Source organism: Erinaceus europaeus, chromosome 13, assembly GCF_950295315.1.
Source record: "Erinaceus europaeus chromosome 13, mEriEur2.1, whole genome shotgun sequence".
Taxonomy (NCBI): domain Eukaryota; kingdom Metazoa; phylum Chordata; class Mammalia; order Eulipotyphla; family Erinaceidae; genus Erinaceus; species Erinaceus europaeus.
The window spans coordinates 71,357,126-71,378,669 of NC_080174.1; the positions used below are offsets into that span (position 1 = coordinate 71,357,126).

Below are 21,544 nucleotides of genomic sequence, written 5' to 3' on the forward strand. Positions count from 1 at the left end.
AAATTCTTTTCAGCTTGCTAACCTTTTAATATAGATGATGACCAGGATGGCTCTGTAAGATGTGAAACAACTGTTTCAAAACAGTCCTACTAAGGTGTACAGACCCTAAAGAGATGTTTACTATTAAAGATTCAGATCCTACTATAAACCTGAGAGTAAAAATTTTCTAGATGGCATCTACAATACATTTTGAGTTGTTTAACACTGTTTATAACTTGGGACATGAGACAGTGGGTAACCCAGTGGACTTGTATGCGTAAAGTCCCAAGTTTGGTCCCCGGAAACACATATACCAATGTCTAGAGTGGTGCTGTGGTTCCCTTATTTCTTTCGTTTTGCTTTGTTTTTGTCATTGTCAAGGCTTTACTACTCCAGTGTGACATTGTCAGATCGAAAGAAAGATAGAAGAAAAGAGACTGTACCACTGAAGCTTCTTTCTCCATTGCACTGGAGGCCAAGCTCTGATGCTTTGGCTCACTCTTTCTCTTACATTAATAATCTTTTTTAAAGCGTATTTATGAACCTCCCTCCCAGTGAACTTAGATTTGATCAGACTTGAATGAAATACAAGAGTCTACATTATAATAATCCCTGGGATGATTTTTTTTTTAAGTTTTTACTTATAAAATGGAAACACTGACAAGACCATAAGATAAGAGGGGTACAGTTCCATACAGTTCCCGCCACTGAAACTCCGTATCTCATTCTCTCCCCTGATAGCTTTCCTATTCTTTTTTTTTTTTTTTTTTTTTTTTTTGCCTCCAGGGTTGTTGCTGGGGCTCTGTGCCTGCACCATGAATCCACTGCCCTTGGAGGCTATAGTTTTTCCCCTTTGTTGCCCTCGTTTTGTCGTTGTTGTGCTTATTATTATTGTTGTTGATGTTGTTGGATAGGACAGTGAGAAATGGAGAGAGGAGGGGAAGATGGGGAGAGAAAGATAGACACCTGCAGACCTGCTTCACTGCTTGTAAAGTGACCCCCCTGCAGGTGGGGAGCAGGGGGCTCGAACTGGGATCCTTTCACTGGTCCTTGCGCTTCGTGCCACATGCGCTTAACCAGCTGCGCTACCACCTGACCCCCCAGCTTTCCTATTCTGAGGGCATGGTCCTAGGATTATTATGGGGTGCAGAAGGTGGAAGGTCTAGCTTCTGTAATTGCTTCTCTACTGAACATGGGTGTTGACAGGTTGATCCATACTCCCATCCTGTCTCTCTCTTTCCCTGTTGGGGCAGGCATTTGGGGAGGTGGGGCTCCAGGACACATTGATGGGGTCATCTACTCAGGGAAGTCCGGTTGGCATCATATAACATCTGCAACCTGGTAGCTGAAAAAGAGTTCAGATAGAGAGCAGAGCAAATTGTTAACTAATCATGAACCTAAAGGCAAGAATATTGTGGATGCAGACTTGGGGTCTCTGTTTTGGAAAAAGCTAGTAGGTCTATTTTAGGTATATTCCAAGGGGCCCATGACTTTATTAGTTTTTGCCTGAGCCTGACATCCATTATTCAGGTGACCTAAGCTGTTGTGTGGGAGGATGGTATCACAGTTGGAAAAAGGACCAGAAAGCTGGATCAGGGAAGAGATTAGCTCCAAAATATGGGAAAAGTATATAAATATTGTTAACTATAAACCCCATCGATCTGGTCTGGGGCCCATAGTCAGCACCGGAGCCTATGTAACCTCTGCATCCCTGTAGGTCTGAGCTCACATTCTGTGGTCATGGCTAGGAACATTCCAGGCTGCACCAATTTCAGGATCCATCATCTTTGGGTGATAGGCAGAGTATGCTCTCCAACCTTCCTTTGAAGAATGGAACAGTCCCTACTATAGTTGATTCACAATGAGGGCTAGGTCCGATAGGGGCCCACAGAGGGTTCCCCTGGGATGATTTTTCTATACACTCAGTTTCGGAAAATGGGACTTTTGGGGGGATGTCTCATTTAGTGGATACAGTAATCCCAAGACACAGAATTTTCTTCTGTCTTATAGATTGTGCGACTGAGAATCTCTGAGGCTATATCACAATAAGTAGCAGAACCAGAAATGTCCAAGCCTCCCAAATATCTTAAAGTTTACAAAGAGGATGTTTGGGGAGCAGCATAGATGGTAAAGAGGAAAGCTTTGCCAGTGGTGAAGTAGTGCTGCAGGTGTCTCTCTGTCTCTCTCCCTATCACCCTCTTGATTTCTGGCTGTCTCTATCCAATAAATAAAGATAATGGGGGAGGGAGACTGTGGGGGGAAAAAAGATAATAAAAAATTGTTTAGAGATTATTGCTTTAAGATGGAAGAAAAAGGGAGTTGGGCGGTAGGTAGCGCAGCGGGTTAAGCGCACATGGCGCAAAGTCTAAGGACTGGTGTAAGGATCCCAGTTTGAGCCCCCAGCTTCTCACCTGCAGGGGAGTCGCTTCACGGGCGGTGAAGCAGGTCTACAGGTGTCTATCTTTCTCTTACCATCTCTGTCTTCCCTTCCTCCCTCCATTTCTCTCTGACCTATCTAACAACAATGACATCATCATAATCAACAACAACAATAATAACTACAACAACAATGAAAAACAAGGGCAACAAAAAGGGAAAATAAAAAAAAAGATGGGAGAAAAAGTATCTTGTTTGTATGAATGATTCAATACAGAATAAAATATTGATGTAGGAGTGAGAGGTAGAACAGTTGAAACAGTATCCTTAAATAGACCACCACCACCAACAACAAAGGTATGTTTGTATATTGTGAATTGCCTCCAGAGCTCAAAGAGAAACCCAAAAAGATCGTTTGTGGTTTTAGCAGGTTGGCATCAGAAGTCCATGTGCATGCTGGTTAGTGGATAGGATACATGTAGCAGTATGAAAGTGAGGTTTTTTTTCTGATTGCTTCAGCTATCTCACTGTAGTTGAAAGCTAAATCTTCAGTTTACTAGTCAGGAATTGGGAGCTTTTGCTGGAGATCTGAAGAGAAAAGAAAAGGGGAGAGACAAAGTTCTGTAGTCCGAGTGCAGTGAAAGAACATTTCTGTGTGTCAGCAGTGTTTTTAAGGAACTGAATGCTGGGATTTGAAGTGAAATTTCCACTGGTTTACTGCATTCCAGACAATAAGAATGTAGTGCTTTCCATGTAATAGATACTATATGAGGTATTGGAAATACAAAAATTCATTATCTGAATAGAAAAGAAAAAAAAGTGGACATGAACAACTTGACTAGATGGATAGGAACTAAATACAGCTAAGTCTAGGCTCTTTGCACGTGAAGATGAAAAAGATACTTAAACACCTTTGAAATCATTATATAATAGATAAAGTATTTTGCTCTGTGCTGAGGGCTTGAATTTATAAGGGGGATTATAAGACTATTTTTTCCCCCTCCAGCTTGTAGTTACTGGAATGAGAAACCATCCTATGAATTTGCCAGTACAACTGGCTGCAAGCGCCTGTGTGTTTAACTTAACAAAGCAAGATCTTGCTGCAGGAATGCCTGTCCGGCTTCTGGCTGATGTGACCCATCTGCTACTGAAAGCCATGGAACATTTTCCCAATCACCAGCAGGTAAGCAAATAGGAATTCCTCTTCAAATAATGCTTTGCTTTTCGTCTTATGCTCAGTTTAATGGACCAGAATTAGAAATTCATATGTCTCCATGAGCTATAAAATAATACATTTGTAGAGTGGCAGAAAGCTGATTACCTGTCTGAAAGCACTTATGTACAAATGTTGGAGGAAATAGTAGAAGCCACATGATTCTCATCTTCCACTGAGATCTTTGAGTATGTGATGATTTTAAGAAATGGGTATAGCACATTTATTAGATACTTGAATACAGAAATGAATAAAATAGATTTTTCTATTGCTAGTAGAATGTACAGTACAGTAGAATGTATAACATGGGACCAGGTGGTGGCACACCTGGTTGAGTGCACATGTTACAGTGCACAAGGACCCAGGTATGAGCCTTTGGTCCCCACCTGCAGGGAGGAAGCTTCACAAGTGGTAAAGCAGGGCTGCAGGTGTGTGTGTGTGTGTCTCTCTCTCTCCCCCCCATCTTGTTCTTCCCTATCGATTTCTGACTGTCTCTATCCAATAATAAATAATGATTAAAAAAAAAAAAGAAAAAGAATGTATATCATGACCCATCCTCAGGATAAAAACTAAAACGGTTTCCTGAGTTATTATTTATTTAAACTTAAAGCTTAGCAATAAATTGTCAAGTTAATGGAAAGTATTCAGACATTCAGTATCAAGTAAAAATGGCAACCCAGATTGATGAGTGGATCTGTATAAGTCAGCTAAAATTGCTAAGTTAGGTAAACTTTAGACTTGTTTTCTTGGCTTTTGGAAGCCAGGTGAACACAAGACAAAGCAGGACTCACCTAAATGCTTTTAATAGAGGACCCCTTGGCCATTCCCACAAGGAATACATCCTGAGTAAAAACAAACAATTACTAAATCTGTCTAGGCTAGAGAAACCCCAAGAGAATCGGCCCAAAGTTATTTGTTTATTTTGATAGAGACAGAGAGAAACTGAAAGGAGAGGGAGAGGTAGACAAAGAGAGAGGGTGAGATACACCTGCAGCACTGCTTCACCACTGAATGTGGAAAACTGAGAAATGTTACACATGTACAAACTACTGTATTTTACTATTGACTATAAGCCATTAATCCCCTAATAAAGAAATAAAAAAAAAAAAAGACTGTCCATCTGAATGTTGGTAGAGTAGCAAACAATAGAGAGGAGAACAAGTGGACACATTGGGATTGTTCATTCAGTGAACAAGCTACCACGGCTATTTGCAGAACAGATAAGACTCTGCTCTGGATCGCCAAGTTCTGCTGCACCAAGAGAACTGGCTAGTCTCAGAGCAGCCATTGCCCCTGCATGTGGGATGGGTAACTGAGGCTTGTATTATTGAGTCTGCAAAGAGAGATTTGTTATATTAACAACAGATTCTCTGAGTCAGAGAAGCTGAGGTGGAACATGGAGACATCCTGCGGCTCTGTGCATTTCCCATCTTTCCTTTCACAACAGCAAGTCAGTCTGATCCTTTCATGAGCATTTCTCTTCCACGTAGCAGTGTGCCATGTAAACAAAGGGAAATTTAGATGCTGTAGTCTCAGTGGCATCTGCAGGTACTAACAAAAACTCACCCGTAGGTTTAAGGATGACAAGGGCATAGACCCCACAAAAACTAGTGGAAGGTGATTGATTTTGCCAGTCTGGCTGGCATGGGGATACTCCTTCAAAGAAAAGGTGACATTTGAGTCCTATCTTGAAAAATGGCTAGAACTTCACATGAGAAGGAAGAACAGAAAAACTGTGAATGTTATGTGAAAGTGCAAGACATTCCACAAAAGACAACTTTCTGTGATGAGGCCAGTAAAATCCATATTCCGGCCAAATACGGTGATTCACAGTAAGGAACAAAAGCTCAGCATCCAGGCAGAGAGGACACAGAGAGAGAGAGCTATCATCACCAACAGTAAAAAGTTAATTTACACACAACAGTATGTCACAATTGGGGAGAGATCCATAAGATAAAGAACTTTAATCTAGTAAGCAGGAGGCAAGCTGAAGCAAAATCCCACCACTTTGTTCTTGTTATAATTGTGTCTTTAACTTTACAGCAGTGGGAAACTGGAAATTACATGCTATAAGGTATGTGGGAGGTATAGTCGTAGCCTTCCTGGCGACTATGGTAGCTTGCTGAGTTGTAGCCCTGATGGACAGGACTATATTGGAATTCAGTTTCTTTCTTTCTTTCTTTTTTAATAAGTTTTTTTTTAAATTGGTAGCAGGGATAGATAGCACAATGGTTATTCAAAGAGACTCGTGCCTGAGGCTCCAAAGTCCCAGGTTCAGTCCCCTGCACCACCATAAACCAGAGTTGAGGAGTGCTCTGGTAAAAAATCCAACATAGGGAGTCGGGTGGTAGCGCAGCGGGTTAAGCGCAGGTGGCACAAAGTGAAAGAACCAGCGGAAGGGTCCTGGTTCGAGCCCTTGGCTCCCCACATGCAGGGGAGTCTCTTCACAAGCAGTGAAGCAGGTCTGCAGGTGTCTTATCTTTTTCTCCCCCTCTTTGTCTTCTCCTCTCTTCATTTCTCTTTGTTCTTTCCAGTGATGACATCAATAACAACAATAATAACTACAACAATAAAACAACAAGGGTAACAAAAGGGAATAAGTATTAAAAGAAAAGCCAACATATAAATAAATAATAAGTTTTTTTTCTTATTTGTTTATTGGATAGAGACAGCCAGAAACTGAGAGGGTAGGAGGTGATAGAGAGGGAGAGAGACAGACATACCTGCAGCACTGCTTCACGACTCACATAGATTTCCCGCTGCAGGTGGGAACCAGGGGTTCGAACCTGGGTCCTTGCACTTTGTAACATGTACGCTCAACCAGGTGCACCACCACCTAGCCCCTTCAATTTCTATAGTAGGGGACCCTCAGGTGGAGTCAGGGAAAAGTGCTCCCTTTCTATATGATAGCCTGTCATGGACAGGGGTAGATAGTATATGGTTATGCAAAGAGACTGTCATGCCTGAGGCTACGAAGTCCCAGGTTCAATACCCCTGCACCACCATAAGCCAGAGCTGAACAGTGCTCTGGTAAAAAACAAACAAAAAAACCAAACTTGATAGTCTGCCATTATTCTATTTTTTTCTGTCTTTTTATTATTATTATTTTTTTTTTTTTGCTGGACTTTAGAGTACCTGCAACCTTACACTATTGTAACTATGTAGGCTGGTTTCACCTTGCATAGCCTCAGTCAGGCACCTGTGACTGCAAATCCCATATCCATGCAAACACAGACTCCCTAGCTCAGGTCTTCAGGGAGTGTTTAACATGAAAGGAAAATAAAGGAAATCACTTACAGTGATGTGTGAACCAAGACAACGTCAAATTTAACAGAACTACATAAACTTCTTAAAGAAAAAAATTCAATTAAAAAAAAACTTCAGGGGGCCAGGTGGTGGCACACCTGGTTAAGTATACACATTACAGTGCATAAGGACCTGGGTTCCAGCCCCCAGTCCCCATCTGCACAGGGAAACTTCACAAGTGGTGAAGCAGTGCTACAGGTGTTTCTCCCTCTCCATCACACCCTCCCTTCTCAATTTCTGTCTTTATCCAATAAATAATAAATATTAAAGAAAAAAGTAAACTTAATCAGTCAGAGGAAATATGACAGAAGTCATAACAGAAATTAGAGGCTAAAGAATACAGTAAATTGGGGGCCAGGCAGTGGTGCACCTGGTTAGATGCACATAGTACTAAGTGCAAGGACCCACAGAAGGATCTGGGTTCGAGCCCCTGGCTCCCCACCTGAAAAAGAGACACTTCACAAATGGTGAAGCAGATCTGTAGGTGTCTATCTTTCTCTCTCCATCTTTATCTCATGTCCAATAAAATGGAAAAAATGGCCAGCAGGAGCAGTAGATTCATAGTGCCGCCACAGAGCCCCTGTGCTAACCCTGGAGGGAAGAAATATGTAGTAATTGAGGGTCAAAATAATTAAGATAAAAGTATTTTAAAAAATAATACAGTAACTGAAGTAACTAAAAGATATAGTAGAGGGGAACACCAGCAGAAGATAGTAAATGAAGGTTGAGGTGGTAAGCTGGAAAACAGAGTAGAGAAACCATCCAAAGAAAAACAGGAAGAAAGGATGAAAAGGAGAGGGAGGGAGGGAAAGAAAGATCAAGAAGAACTAAAACAAATGAAGATAACATAAAAGCGGTATGGAGCTACATTAAGAGTAACAACATTCACATCATAGGGGTACCAGAGAAGGATGGGAAGGGAGAGGAGGAGAGAAAGGAATGGAATTCTTACTTGTTTCTCTAGAGGGACATATGAAAAAGGAAACTATTCTTTGTGCTCTCTCTCTTGGTGGAAACGAAGAAACAAGGGCAGGGGGTGGGGTGGGGTGGGGTAGGTAGCATAATGGTTATGCAAAGAGACTATCTTGCCTGAGCTCTGAAGTCCCGGGTTCAATCCTCCCACACCACCATAAACCTAAGCTGAGCAGTGCTCTGGTAAAAAAAAAAAGAAGAAGAAGAAAAGAAAAGAAAAGAAAAGAAAGAAACAAAGCAAGAGAACAAATTAAGTTAAATGAAGACAAATCTTTGGCCTCCAACTGAAGAACAGAGGTTAGCAAGGCTGACTGGAGATTAGGGGTGGAGTAGAGGGAATCTGCAAGGATAGAGAGAATCCAGCGGACTTCAGTGGAGGGATATTATTGGTGGTTAGGTGAGGGGTGTGGTTTGGTGAACACATTTTGAAGAGGTAGGGAATTGTACTTCTGAACCACTGTCTTGTAAATCCAGGTTAACTAAAAACAAATAGAACTGTTCATTTTTCAGTGGAGTAGTGAGACAGCAAAGCAGGAGGTGCCTGCTTTGCTGTGTGCTAGACCCAGGTTCAGGGCCTCAGTACACTGTGTGGGAGAACTCTGGCACTCAGGGAACCTTCGGTGCTGTGGTGTCTCTTTGTGTTTCTCTCTATCTGAAAAAGACAGTCTAGATTGGTGAAGCACCAGTGATGACAAAAAAAGTAAATAGCAAAATGATATTTTATTCAGGTTTTTTTTCCCCTTTCTTCCCTTTGATTCTTTAGTTGCAGAAGAATTGCCTTCTTTCACTTTGCAGTGACCGGATCCTTCAAGATGTTCCATTTAACAGGCAAGTAATATCCCTAGAACGTAAAATAGGACAAAATGAAATTTTTGACATGCCTTGATAGGATATTTTGGTGTGTGGTTAAGTGGTTGGGATTATGCTTTGCCTTGCAAATAGCTAAATCTATTTATTCTAATTTAGGAAGTTGACATTTATAACAGGAGACTGGCTTCTGTTTACTTCGGAATTTGTTAGTTTTCAGATTATTTGTACAGTGTTAAGCGCTGAAGAAACTGAGACATTTAGAGAATTAGCATTTTACCCATGCTTTAGAGGCTGCTAACTGCAAGGCTGGTAAGATTTCAGGCCTTCTAGTACTAGGACCAGTGTTCTGTTCTCAGCATCATACTTCCTATTGTCATTACTTGATGTTGAATTTTAGAGAATTTTTGTTTTATTTTTTAAATATTTATTTACTAATGAAAGAGAAAGCCTGAGCATCACTGTGGCACATGGGATGCCAAAGAACAAACTCAGGACCTCATGCTTAAGAGTCCAACAACTTGGGAGTCGGGCAGCAGCGCAGCGGGTTAAGTACACCCGCAAAGCGCAAGGACCGGCGTAAGGATCTCGGTTCGAGCCCCCAGATCCCCACTAGCAGGGGAGTCGCTTCACAAGCAGTGAAGCAGGTCTGCAGGTATCTATCTTTCTCTCCCCCTCTCTGTCATCCCTTCCTCTCTCCATTTCTCTCTATCCAGCAATGATGACATCAATAACAACAACAATAATAACTACAACAGTAAGACAACAAGGGCAACAAAAGGGGATAAATAAATATTTTTTTAAAAAAAGAGTCCACATTATCCAGTAGAATACCTCCTGGGCTGCATGAAAGAACTTTATAAACAGAGGTTATGGGAGACATTGTAGCTTGGTTCCAAATGAACCAAATGAGATGGTCTCTTGCTTTCTAAGTTGTGCTGTGGTTTGTGAGACAAAAAGGATGTTTAATTTCATTTTACTGCAATTACTTTTGTTTGTTTGTTTGTTTAAGCCACCTCCCCATGCCCGTGTAATTCTGCCACTGCCGGCCGTCTTCTTTTCTACTGGGTCTCCAGAACTACAGAATCTCAGTGTTTCCTGTGGACTCTCTTTTTCTTTCTCAGGTAGAGAGTGAAAGACAGAGAGGGAGAGAAGGGCAGACACCACACAGCACTGCTCTACCACTGTGAAGCTTCATCTTTTGCATTATGCTTCCATATTGTGGCTGGGGGCTTGGCTCTGGGTCATCACACATGATAAAGTGTGTGCTCTAAAGGGTAAGCCATCTTCCCCTCCAGATTCTTCTTCTACTTTTTAGAAATGTATTTTATTTATTATTAACAAGAAAGATAGGAGGAGAGAGAAAAAGAACCGGACGACACCACTCTGGTACATGTGCTGCCGGGGATTGAACTCAGAACCTCTTGCTTGAGAGTTCAATGCTTTATCCACTGCGCCACCTCCAGGCCCACCAGATTCTTCCAGTTTATATTTTGCCTCTTAAAAAATTCAGATGGTGCAAAGCTCAGGGACCGGCGTAAGGATCCCGGTTCGAGCCCCCAGCTCCCCACCTGCAGGGGAGTCGCTTCACGGGCGGTGAAGCAGGTCTGCAGGTGTCTATCTTTCTCTCCCCTCTCTCTCTGTCTTCCCCTCCTCTCTCCATTTCTCTCTGTCCTATCCAACAACAAAGCAACGTCAACAATGGCAATAATAACCGCAATGAGGCTGCAACAACTAGGGCAACAAAAAGGGGGAAAAATGGCCTCCAGGAGCGGTGGATTCATGGTGCAGGCACCGATGAAATAACCCTGGAGGAAAAAAAAAAAATTCAGATGGAAATAAGGGAAGAGAGATACCACTGCTCCACCTCCCAGGAAATTGCTGTGCATGGTGGTGCTGGTGGCTTGAACACAGGCCCCCCATGCATGGTAAAGTATGTGATCTACCTACCACATGAATTATCTATCTCCAGGCCCCCAAAATACAATTTTTTAATGTTAGTCTTTGGAAAAGGAAATGTGTACTACACAATGTAATGGGAAGCATGTTTCTCAAATAGCTTTGGCTTCTGGTGATATGGGGATTAAATCTGGGACTTCAGAGCCTCAGGCATGAAAGTCGTTTTGTATAATCCTTATGCTATCTCTTTGCCCCTAGATTTATTCTTACCTGTGTATACTACTTAGCTAGCACAGCTGAGGAATGAAGTGTGATAATTATTACTTGAAATATATAGTTTGGATAAAAACTGAATGGCCTATATTGCTACCTGGGAAGTAATGCAGTAGATAAAGCTTACCTCCCAAATTTAATTCTGGACATCACATGTGTCAAAGTGATACTCTGGTCCTTTTTCTCTTCTTCTCTTTCTTTCTCATAAGTAAATAAATACTAAAATATAAAATAAATATTAAAATGTAAAAAATACACATTTCAATAGGTAAATCATTTTATTTTATAAATATTGAGCATTTATACTAATCACTATAGGAAAGAAGTACTCTCCTAAAGAAATTGTAAACTAGTTAAAGGCAAAGTGTTTGAGGTCGAGGGTATCAGTAACAACTACTTAACTCTGCCATTGTACTTTAGAAGTAGCTGTAGACCATATAAATAAATGGGTGGGGGTGGCAGGTGGTGACACACCTGGTTGAGTGCACATATTACAGGGCACAAGGATCCAGGTTCAAGTCCCTGGTCCCTACCTGCAGGGGGAAAGCTAAACAAGTGAAGTAGTAGTGTTGCAGGTTTTTCTCTTTTCTTTCTCCCTCCCTGTCTTCCTTTTCTCTCTTGATTTCTCTCTGTCTCTATCCAATAAATAAATAATAAATAAATAGTATAAGCAGGGATGACTATGTTCTACTAATACTTTACAAAGCAAATTGTTGGGACTATAGCTATTCATTACTATAGATAGTCTATAGTTTGCTTACTTTTGATGTGGCTAACGCACTCTGGAATTGAGGTTCTTTGTGGTCAAAGAGAGTAATGGTTTCTTCAGAGTGATGGTTTCCTCTTCTCCTCCTTCTTCTTCTTCTTCTCCTTCTTTTTCTCCTTCTCCTTCTCCTCCTCCTCCTCCTCCTTCTCCTTCTTCTCCTTCTCCTTCTCCTTCTCCTTCTTCTTCTTCTCTCTCTTTTTTTTGCCTCCAGGGTTATTGCTGGGGCTCAGTGCCTGCACAATGAATCCACTGCTCCTGGAGATCATTTTTCCCATTTTGTTGCCCTTGTTGTTGCACTTGTTGTAGTTGATACTGTTGTCAAGCTGTTGTTGTTGTTGAATAGGACAGAGAGAAGTCGAGAGAGGAGGGGAAGACAGAGAGGAGGAGAGAAAGACAGTCACCTGCAGACCCGCTTCCCCACTTGCAAAGTGACTCCCCTGCAGGTGAGGAGCTAGGAGCTCGAACCAGGACCCCTATGCCGGCCCTTGTGCTCTGCACCATGTGCGCCCAGCCGCCTGGTTTCTTCTTCTTTGTGGCAGAGTGGGCGTTTGAGTGTAAGAGAAAACGTGTTTATTTTTTTAATAGCGACAGAGAGGCAGAAAGCTAGTGAAAGAGACCACAGCACCAAAACTTGCTTCAGTGTGATGGGGTCAGGCTTTAACTTGGGTTGCACATATGGCAAAACAGCACATTATCCATGTGAGCTAGGTCACTAGCCCAAGGGCCAATTTTTAAAATTTTTTTAAATTATTTAAAAAATTTTTTTATAGAAGAGGTGACAGCAGAATGCATTGAACCTCTAGGTTCAATGAGGAAAATGATTCCTTCTGATGGATGGTCATTAAAGACTTCATGTTTAGTGTGGACATTTGACTTAGGAAAGATAATAGCGTGTGTGAAGCATGTGGTTATGGCTTATACACTGGTAGGAGAATCGTAGCCAGATGCCAGGACCATCTTAGGGTTGAGAGAAAATAACTTCAGTCATTTCATAGTTTATCTGAAGAGTCTGGAGGGACAGCACCTTGACACCTAGGTGGGAGAATGTCAGGTGTGCCCCTGATGAGAGTATTTATTGATCAGAGTATTTGTTGATAAAATCAAATCACATCAAAAGGAACAGGAAGATCAAAGATGCTTTTAAGTAAAAATCCAATTCAAGAGCAATTGTCAAAGCACTTTAAGGTGTGGGAGACATCAAGAATGTGTTAAACCTTGACTACAGTAGTCTTTGTCTGAATGTCATTAGTTAGATGCAATTCTCTTATGCCTCAGGAAATATTCAGGTCACTCTATTATACACAAGTCCCAAGCCCTTTAGGGAGAGTCAGAGGACAGAGTTACAGATATGCATTTTGCATAATCTCAGAGCCTATGGACTACTAATTTACTCTGCTGACACTCTTCATACTTCTGCCTTAAGAGGGAGGAGTTGTGACAAAAGAGAGTGCCTGGAGCCACTTACTGGGCATCTGTTAACCAGTCAAACTTGCAGGCTTGAGGTAAAGCCAGTAGACTTTCTAACAGCAAATATCAAGAGTCTGTAATCAGAAAACTTCTTCAATTTGTGGTATAGTCTGACAGTGTGCTGCGTGTTGTATTTTACTTCTAAGATTTATTTTATTTATTTCATAGAAAATAGTCAGAGTTTCACATGAAAGAGAAGCCAGACCGTCCTTCTGGTACATGCTGGAGATTGAACTGGGAGCCTCAGATGTGCGATTATTGACCTCTGCCAGTCAATTTATTTCCTAGCTGCTGTGCTGTTTACATACGCTTCTTTATTTCCTATATTAATCCTGTGACATTGTTACTTTTGTGATCTTTATTTTGCAGATAAGTAAACAGAACACAGAAAGGTTCATTAATTTGTGCAACATGGTAAGATAGTAAGGAACAGAATCTAGATTTAAATTCAAAGTCACTCCAGAACCTCTACTCTTTACATCCACACACTATATTGGTTTGGAAGACAAGAACTGATTGAGTAGATTGTTTTATGTTGTGAGATCTGCACAAAGAAAGTCAGAGTAAGTCTGTAATAATATGTATTTAGAGTAAGTCTAAAATAATAAGACTAGTAAAAATTAGCCTTTATCAAAAGCTCGGTATGGGTCAAGCTCTATACTAAATCTGAAGTTATTGTGCAATATTGTTTAATCCTCACAACAGTCTTATGGGATGGATCATATTATTTTGCAGATGGCAAAACTGAAGTCAGAAAGCCTAACGAGCTTACTCAGGATCTTTAGTTAGTAAGTAGTGGAGGCTGTATGATTGCCTTACAGGAGAAATAATTATTTAATTATTAACATTAAGCAAAATTAGAATTCAAACCCCCCTCCCCTCCCCCAGATTCAAAGAATTTGAGAAACTGTTCTAATAATTGCTAGGCTCTATTACTTCATAATTATGGGCATGTCTGAGGACTAATAAGTCCTTGAGAAAAGAAAGGAGATAGCAGAAAATTAAAGGAAGTTCCAGGGGGGTAATTTATATAGAAGTATTTAACCAATATATATCGTGCACTTTCTTAGTATGTCAAGCACTGTGTTGGGTTCTTGGTAAAGGGCTAAACAGGATGCGGCCCCACCCCTCATGGAACTCACATCTAGTGGGGAATTCAGGTTGGTTTGTAGGTGCTCACGTTGAGGGGATCATGAAATCAGGCGGACCCCCCCCCCTTTTGGTTTGTTGCTGCTCCGATGAATAGAATTTCAAAGGACACTTATTCAGGTGTATGGTTTCTAAATTGGTTCTTTATTAGATGTGCAAAGTAAAGTTAAGAAGAAGACTTGGTGGGTTAGATTTCCTGGGGGTCTTTGGGCCCAAAAACCCAAGGTCAGTGACCAAGGCCCAAGACTCCACTTTGTCTAAGACCCCCCCCCCCTTTTTTTTTTTAAAGATTTTATTTACTTATGAGAAAGATAGGAGAGAGAAAGAACCAGACATCACTCTGGAACATGTGCTGCGGGGGATTGAACTCAGAACCTCGTGCTTGAGAGTCCAAAGCTTTATCACTGCGCCACCTCCCGGACCTCCCAAGACCCTTTTCTTTATAACCCTTCTTACGTCACATCAGGGCCCACTTTTCTTTTTTATTTTTTTATATTTATTTATTTTCCCTTTTGTTGCCTTTATTTTTTTATTGTTGTTGTAGTTATTATCGTTGTTGTTATTGATGTCGTCGTTGTTAGGACAGAGAGAAATGGAGAGAGAAAGGGGAGACGGGGAGAGAAAGATAGACACCTGCAGACCTGTTCCACTGCCTGTGAAGTGACTCCCCTGCAGGTGCCGGGATCCTTGCGCTGGTCCTTGCGTGAAGGCCACTGCGCTACCGCCCGACTCCCGAGGGCCCACTTTTCATTGGCTTGATGGAGTAAACACCTCTCCCTTCATATAGTGCAAAAAAAAAAAAAAAAAAGGAAGGAGGGAACCCTTCACCAAGTGAATCTCTTGAGTTCTAGTTGTGCAAACTCAGTGAAAACAAAATGCTAGTGTGCATCCCAGTTCCGTGTGTGCAAACCTAGTGAAAATAAAATGTACTCTCCAGGACCCTCTGTGTCCTCAGTTTTCCCTCAACAATCAGAGATCTCTAACAGTTACAGAGTGCCAAGAAGCATTAAAAAGGTCATAATAAACTTGTGATGGAACACTTCTCAAAGGAAGTGATAACTGATTCTTGAAAAATGAAAGAATAGTAAGATAACCAGATATGCTCTGTGCCTTCACTGCCCCTGGCAGCCATTTCTTCCTTCTCTTGTCTTTTTCCTTCCTTCCTTCCTCCCTCCCTCCCTCCCTTCCTTCCTTCCTTCCTCCCTTCTTTCCTCCCTCCCTCCCTCCCTCCCTCCCTCCCTTCCTTCCTTTCTTCCTTCCTTTTTTTTGTGTAGGACAGAAAGAAGTTGAGAGGGGAGGGGTTGGAGGGGGAAGATAGGAGGAGAGAAAGATAAGCACCTGCAGACCCGCTTTACCTATCTTGAAGTGACCCCACTGCAGGTGGGGAGCCGGGAGCTCCAACCGGGATCCTTGCATGTGTCCTACTGCTTCGTACTATGTGTGCTTATCCTGGTGCACTACCGCCCGGTCCCCTCATCAGTTACATATTTACCCCTTAGTTTAGACCAGGAGTGGGGAATCTTTTTTTCTGCTAAGGACTGTAGAGGGAATGGCAGGCTCAAGAAGATTCCTCTCTAGTTTGTTGCTGCCTCGATGAAAAGAGTTTAACACTTCAAGTGTATGGTTTCTGATTTTTTTAAGTTTTATTTATTTTATTTTTAAGAGAGAGAGAGAGAGAGAAACACCAGAGCACTGCTCAGCTTGGTTTATGGTGGTGCGGGGGATTGAACCTGGGATTTAGGAGCCTCAGGCATGAGAATCTGTTTGCATAACCATCATGCCGTCCCCCCCCCCCCCAATTCTTTATTAGATGTGCAGAGTAAAGTTAAGAGGAAAGACGGGGGGGGGGGTAGATTTCCCGAGGGTCTTTGGGCCCTAAAACCCAACTTCAGTGACCAAGGCCCAAGACCCTCCTTTGTCCAAGGTCTCCCCGTCTATAACCTTCCTTACACTCCTCCCACTTTTTATTGGCCCGGTGGAGTAAACTCCCCCCCTTCATATAGTGCAAAAAGGAAAAAAGGGAAACCCGTTCAAGTGAATCTCTGTTCCACCTGTGTGCAAACTCAGTGAAAACAAAATATGCCAGTGTGCATCCCAGTTCCCTGTGTGAACCTGGTGAAACATAATGTACCCTCCAGGACCTTCTGTGTCCTTAGTTCTCCTTCAGCAAGACCATTTGGGTATTTATAACATCATTAGTGGACCATACAAAGTTATCAGCTTGAAAATTGGCATTTAATATTGCTATGAAAAAGAAGCTTCAGTAGCCTTGGAAGGGCTAGGCCAGATGATTTCATGGGCCTTATGTAGACGTCAGGCAGGATGTTTCTCACCCACTAGAGTGGCACAGTAGCACTACAGGGGAGCTCTCTGGGTGGTGACATGGTGCTAAGGTGTCTCTCTTCTGTATGCCTTTCTCTAAAAATTAACAAAATGGGCCCAAGAGACGGGGGCAAGGGAGGGAGATAGCATAATGGTTATGCAAAGAGACTCTCAGACCTAAGGCTCCAAAATCTCAGGTTCAATGCCCTCACACCACCATAAGCCAGAGCTGAACAGTGCTCTGGTTAAAAATAAAAAAGGGTGGGGGGCGGTGCTGAAAGACTGTTCAGCAGTATCATGCACGTTCATTCAAGCCTTTTTGTTCATTTTCCTGCACTGCATTAAAAAAAGAAGAAGAAAAATACGGGTTTTGGTTTTTGTTTGGTGACTATTAAGTAGTCTTGACTGCTCTTTTTTTTGTTGTTATGTTTCATCAGGATTAATAATAAGACAGTATCTATAAAATCCTTAAGTGTAGTCATTATTCTTTATCAGCTTAGAAGGATTGAAAAAAAATTCCTTTTTTCAAGATTTATCTACTATTGAGGAGAGAGAGAAAGAACACCAAAGTATCACTGATACATGCAGTGCCAGAGATGAAATTCAGGACATCATGCTTGCAAGTTCAAGCCACCTGCCTAAATTACAGCATCAATTCCAGCTGGATCTCTGCAACTGGCTAGGACTCTAGGACTAATGGTGAAACCGCTTGTATGTTTTCAGGTTTGAAGCAGCCAAACTTGTCATGCAGTGGCTCTGCAACCATGAGGATCAAAACATGCAAAGGATGGCAGTTGCGATAATTTCCATCCTGGCTGCTAAGGTACCTGATCTCTGATTGAATAATTCTCTCTCTCTCTCTCTTTTAATTTTTAAAAATTATCTTTATTGGGGAGTCGGGCTGTAGCGCAGCGGGCTAAGCGCAGGTGGCGCAAAGCACAAGGACTGGCATAAGGATCCCGGTTCGAACCCCGGCTCCCCACCTGCAGGGGAGTCACTTCACAGGTGATGAAGCAGGTCTGCAGGTGTCTATCTTTCTCTTTCCATCTCTGTCTTCCCCTCCTCTCTCCATTTCTCTCTGTCCTATCCAACAACGACGACAACAATAATAACTACAACAATAAAACAACAAGGGCAACAAAGGGAATAAATAAATAAAATAAATATTTAAAAAAATTATATCTTTAAAAAAATTATCTTTATTTATCAGATACAGCCTGTCAGAAATTGAGAGGGAATGGGGAGATAGAGAAGAAGAGACAGAGAGGCATACGCTATACTGCTTCACCACTTGCAAAGGTTTTCCCCCTCCAGGTGAGGACTGGGGGCTCGAACCCAGGTCCTTGCACATTGTAACATGTGCACTCAACCAGGTGTGCCACCACCACCTGGCCCCTTAAATAATTTTCTGTGGGTGACTGCTTCCCATTGCAGTTATGATTTTTCCTAAATTCTTTTTTAATTTTAATTTTTTTTTTTAGTATTTATTTATTTTCCCTCTTGTTGCCCTTGTTGTTTTATTGTTGTTGTTGATGTTGTTCATTGTTGGACAGAGAGAAATGGAGAGAGGAGGGGAAGACAGAGAGGGGGGAAAGAAAGACAGACACCTGCAGACCTGCTTCACCGCCTGTGAAGTGACTCCCCTGCAGGTGGGGAGCCGGGGGCTTGAACCATTGCGCTTTGTACCACATGTGCTTAACTGGCTGCGCTATTGCCCAACTCCTAATTTTCACTAAATTCTATGTTTGTGAAAGGTTAGTAGACCTGTAGGGGGTAGAGGGAGCCGCAAATTGAGGCCATTCCCAGTTCCCTCCTGTCGGGTTCTAGACTGACTTCTACATGGAAGGATCACAAGAGAACCAGTCATGTTTCAGGGAGAAGAGCATTTATTGGGAGAAAATGAGGACAGAAAAGCCATGTAGGCATGTAGACCCTGGAGGAAGAGAGAGAGAGAGAGAGAGAGAGAGAGAGAGAGAGAGAGAGGAGGCCCTGGGTTCCCTGATCTTCCAAGCTTTGTAGTCCCTTCAGAGGAAGAGCAGGGCCCTGAGGGGATGTATGTGCTTCAGCCTTCTTCAGGTGCTCCGCCTGCATTTTATGGCCTTTGCAGTGTGGTAGGGAGGGAATGCTGGCATCAGATATGCTTCTGACCCTGCCTCTGATCCCTTCTCCTGGCTTCCTGCAGGCTGCAAGGGGAGAGGTGCTTGCTGCTTTCCCTAAATTGCCCTCCAACAACCTCTCAGCCCATATGCTTAATGGAATTGCATTCAATATTGAAGAATTCAAGGCTGATCAGAAATTTGTCTGACCTTTGGATTCAATGGTAGTGAATGATACTAAGTTTTTACTGAGTTCTCGGACATTTACTTTGTCTTCTGCTTGCTTGCAGCTCTCTACGGAACAAACTGCACAGCTTGGTGCTGAACTCTTCATTGTCAGAGTAAGTGTATCGTTTCCTCCATATGGGCCATTAGACAGTTTTCATTTCATTATTTTCAGGCAATGCTATGACATTCTTATTTTAAAATACCATTCTCGTCATTCCTAAATGGGTGTCTTCATTTCTAGTCACGCAGCCCTCTTTACCCCATAACAGAGATGGGAAGAATCCTAAACAGAAATAAGGTGACTTAGATCAGTTGAACTTTTTTAAGCTCATTTTATGAATTTAGACAAATTCTCTGAACCATTACCAAAAATCCAAAGACCCTATTTACTTCTAAAATTTTGTGAATTTTGGAGAAAATGTAGAGGGGTCAGTTACGTGCTTTACAATAAGTCGAATATGCTTTACAATAAGTCGAATCCAAGACACCACTTGAGAACAGGAAGTCCGTGGATTGTGGAGTGGTGCTTTGTCCTCTCTCTCTTTCAAAAAAAAAAAGAAGAATGAGGCAGGAGGCTCAGTAAGATAGCACATTAGCACATGTGCAGAGCTCCAGATTCATTAAAAAGATATGTATAGGGGAGTTGGGAGGTAGCACAGTGGATTATACGCATGTGGCACAAAGCGCAAGGACCAGTGTGAGGATCCGGGTTTGAGCCTCTGGCTCCCCCACCTGCAGGGGAGTCGCTTCACAGGCAGTGAAGCAGGTCTGCAGATGTCTATCTTTCTCTGCCCCTCTCTGTCTTCCCCTCCTCTCTCCATTTCTCTCTGTCCTATCCAACAACGAAGACATCAGTAATAACTACAATACAACAAGGGCAACAAAAGGAAATAAATAAATAAACATTAAAAACAAATAAATCCATGACATATTACAGAAAACTGCTATTAAAACATGATTATAGAGGGGCTGGGTGGTGGTATACCTGGCTGAGTGCACATGTGACAGTGTGCAAGGACCCAGGTTCGAGATCCCGGTCCCCACCTGCAGTGGGAAAAGCTTTGTAAGTGGTGAAGCAGTACTGCAGGTGTCTCTCTGTCCTTCTCCCTCTCTATCGTTCCCTTCCCTCTCAATTTTTGACTGTCTCTATCCAATAAATAAAGATAATAAAAACTTAAATTAAAATTAAAAAATTGTAATAAAATCTATCTAATGAGTAAAAAATAATAAGGATATAAGGAGAGAAATATCTGTACTAGTATGGTGAAAAGAATAAGAATTCTGAAGTCAAGATAGCCTGGTTTTATTCTTAATCCTGTTACTTTTCTCACTTACGCTGTGATTTGGAGCAAAATACAGTATATATGAATAGAAAAGGATGTTGATTTATTTATTTTTAGTATTTTCAAGGGTAACATTTTTGTTTTTGTTGTTGTTTGCCGCCAGGGTTATTGCTGGGGCTCAGTGCACAATAGATCCACTACTCTGGGTGGCTTTTATTTTATTTATTTTAATATTTATTCCCTTTTGTTGCCCTTGTTGTTTTATTGTTGTAGTTATTATTGTTGTTGTTATTGATGTCGTTCGTTGTTGGATAGGACAGAGAGAAATGGAGAGAAGGGAAGACAGGGGGAGAGAAAGATAAACACCTGTAGACCTGCTTCACCGTTTGTGAAGCGACTCACCTGCAGGTGAGGAGCCGGGGGCTCAGCCGGGATCCTTAAGCCATTCCTTGCGCTTCGAGCCCCATTATTTATTTTTGCCTCCAGGGTTATCACTGGGGCTCGGTGCTTTTTGTTGTTATTGCTATTGTTGTTATTGCTATCCTTGTTGCTGAATAGGATATACTTCTGGTGGTGGGAATTGTGTGGAGTTGTACCCTTCTTATCCTATGGTTTTGTCAATATTTCCTTTTTATACATAAGAAAAAAAAAGAGGGTACAGTTCCCACCATCAGAACTCTGTATCCCCTCCCATCCCCTAATAGCTTTCCTGTTCTTTAACCCTATGGGAGCATGGACCCAGGGTCATTATGAGGTGCAGAAGGTGGAAGGTCTGGCTTCTGTAATTGCTTCTCCACTGAACATGGGCATTGGCAGGTCAATACATACTCCCAGCCTGTCTCTTTCCCTAGTGGGGCGGGGCTCTGGGGAGTAGTACTCCAGGACACATTGGTGGTGTCATCTGCCCAGGAAAGTCTGGTTGGCCTTATGGTAGCATCTGGAACCTGGTAGCTGAAAAAAAGTTAACATATAAAGCCCTATAAATTGTTCACTAATCATGAACCTAAAGGCTGGAATATTGCAGATGAATATTTGGGGTATCCATTTTGGAAATACCTAGTAGGTCTATTTTAGGTATACTTATTTTTTATTATTATATTTATTTATTTGTTGAAGTGTAATATGAACCCTTATGGACTTGTGGCTGTTGTCACTAATTGTAATCAAAATTCAACGGCTAATTAATATCCCCTCCTTTTTCTTTGTTTCAGCAACTCCTTCAAATAGTGAAGCAGAAAACCAATCAAAATTCAGTGGACACTACTTTGAAGTTTACTTTGAGTGCTCTTTGGAACCTTACAGATGAATCTCCAACCACTTGCAGACACTTTATTGAAAATCAAGGGTTAGAACTCTTCATGAGGGTTCTAGAGGTTAGAATGGGAATTTAGCATACAAAATTTGCATT

General features: G+C 41.8%; 2 protein-coding genes across 2 annotated transcripts in view; both read left to right on the forward strand.

The window, feature by feature from the left end:
- The window catches only part of SCP2 (sterol carrier protein 2), a 342,267-nt gene that overhangs the window by 124,269 nt on the left and 196,454 nt on the right, over positions 1–21,544 (forward strand). The gene's annotated exons all lie outside the window — the stretch shown is intronic.
- ZYG11B (zyg-11 family member B, cell cycle regulator) overlaps positions 1–21,544 on the forward strand; it is a 77,458-nt gene that overhangs the window by 41,592 nt on the left and 14,322 nt on the right. The window contains exons 5-9 of the mRNA XM_007534469.3: positions 3,362–3,538; positions 8,610–8,674; positions 17,253–17,352; positions 18,916–18,966; positions 21,348–21,509. Coding sequence (XP_007534531.1) covers positions 3,362–3,538; positions 8,610–8,674; positions 17,253–17,352; positions 18,916–18,966; positions 21,348–21,509 — 555 coding nt within the window. The remainder of the gene's footprint in view (positions 1–3,361; positions 3,539–8,609; positions 8,675–17,252; positions 17,353–18,915; positions 18,967–21,347; positions 21,510–21,544) is intronic.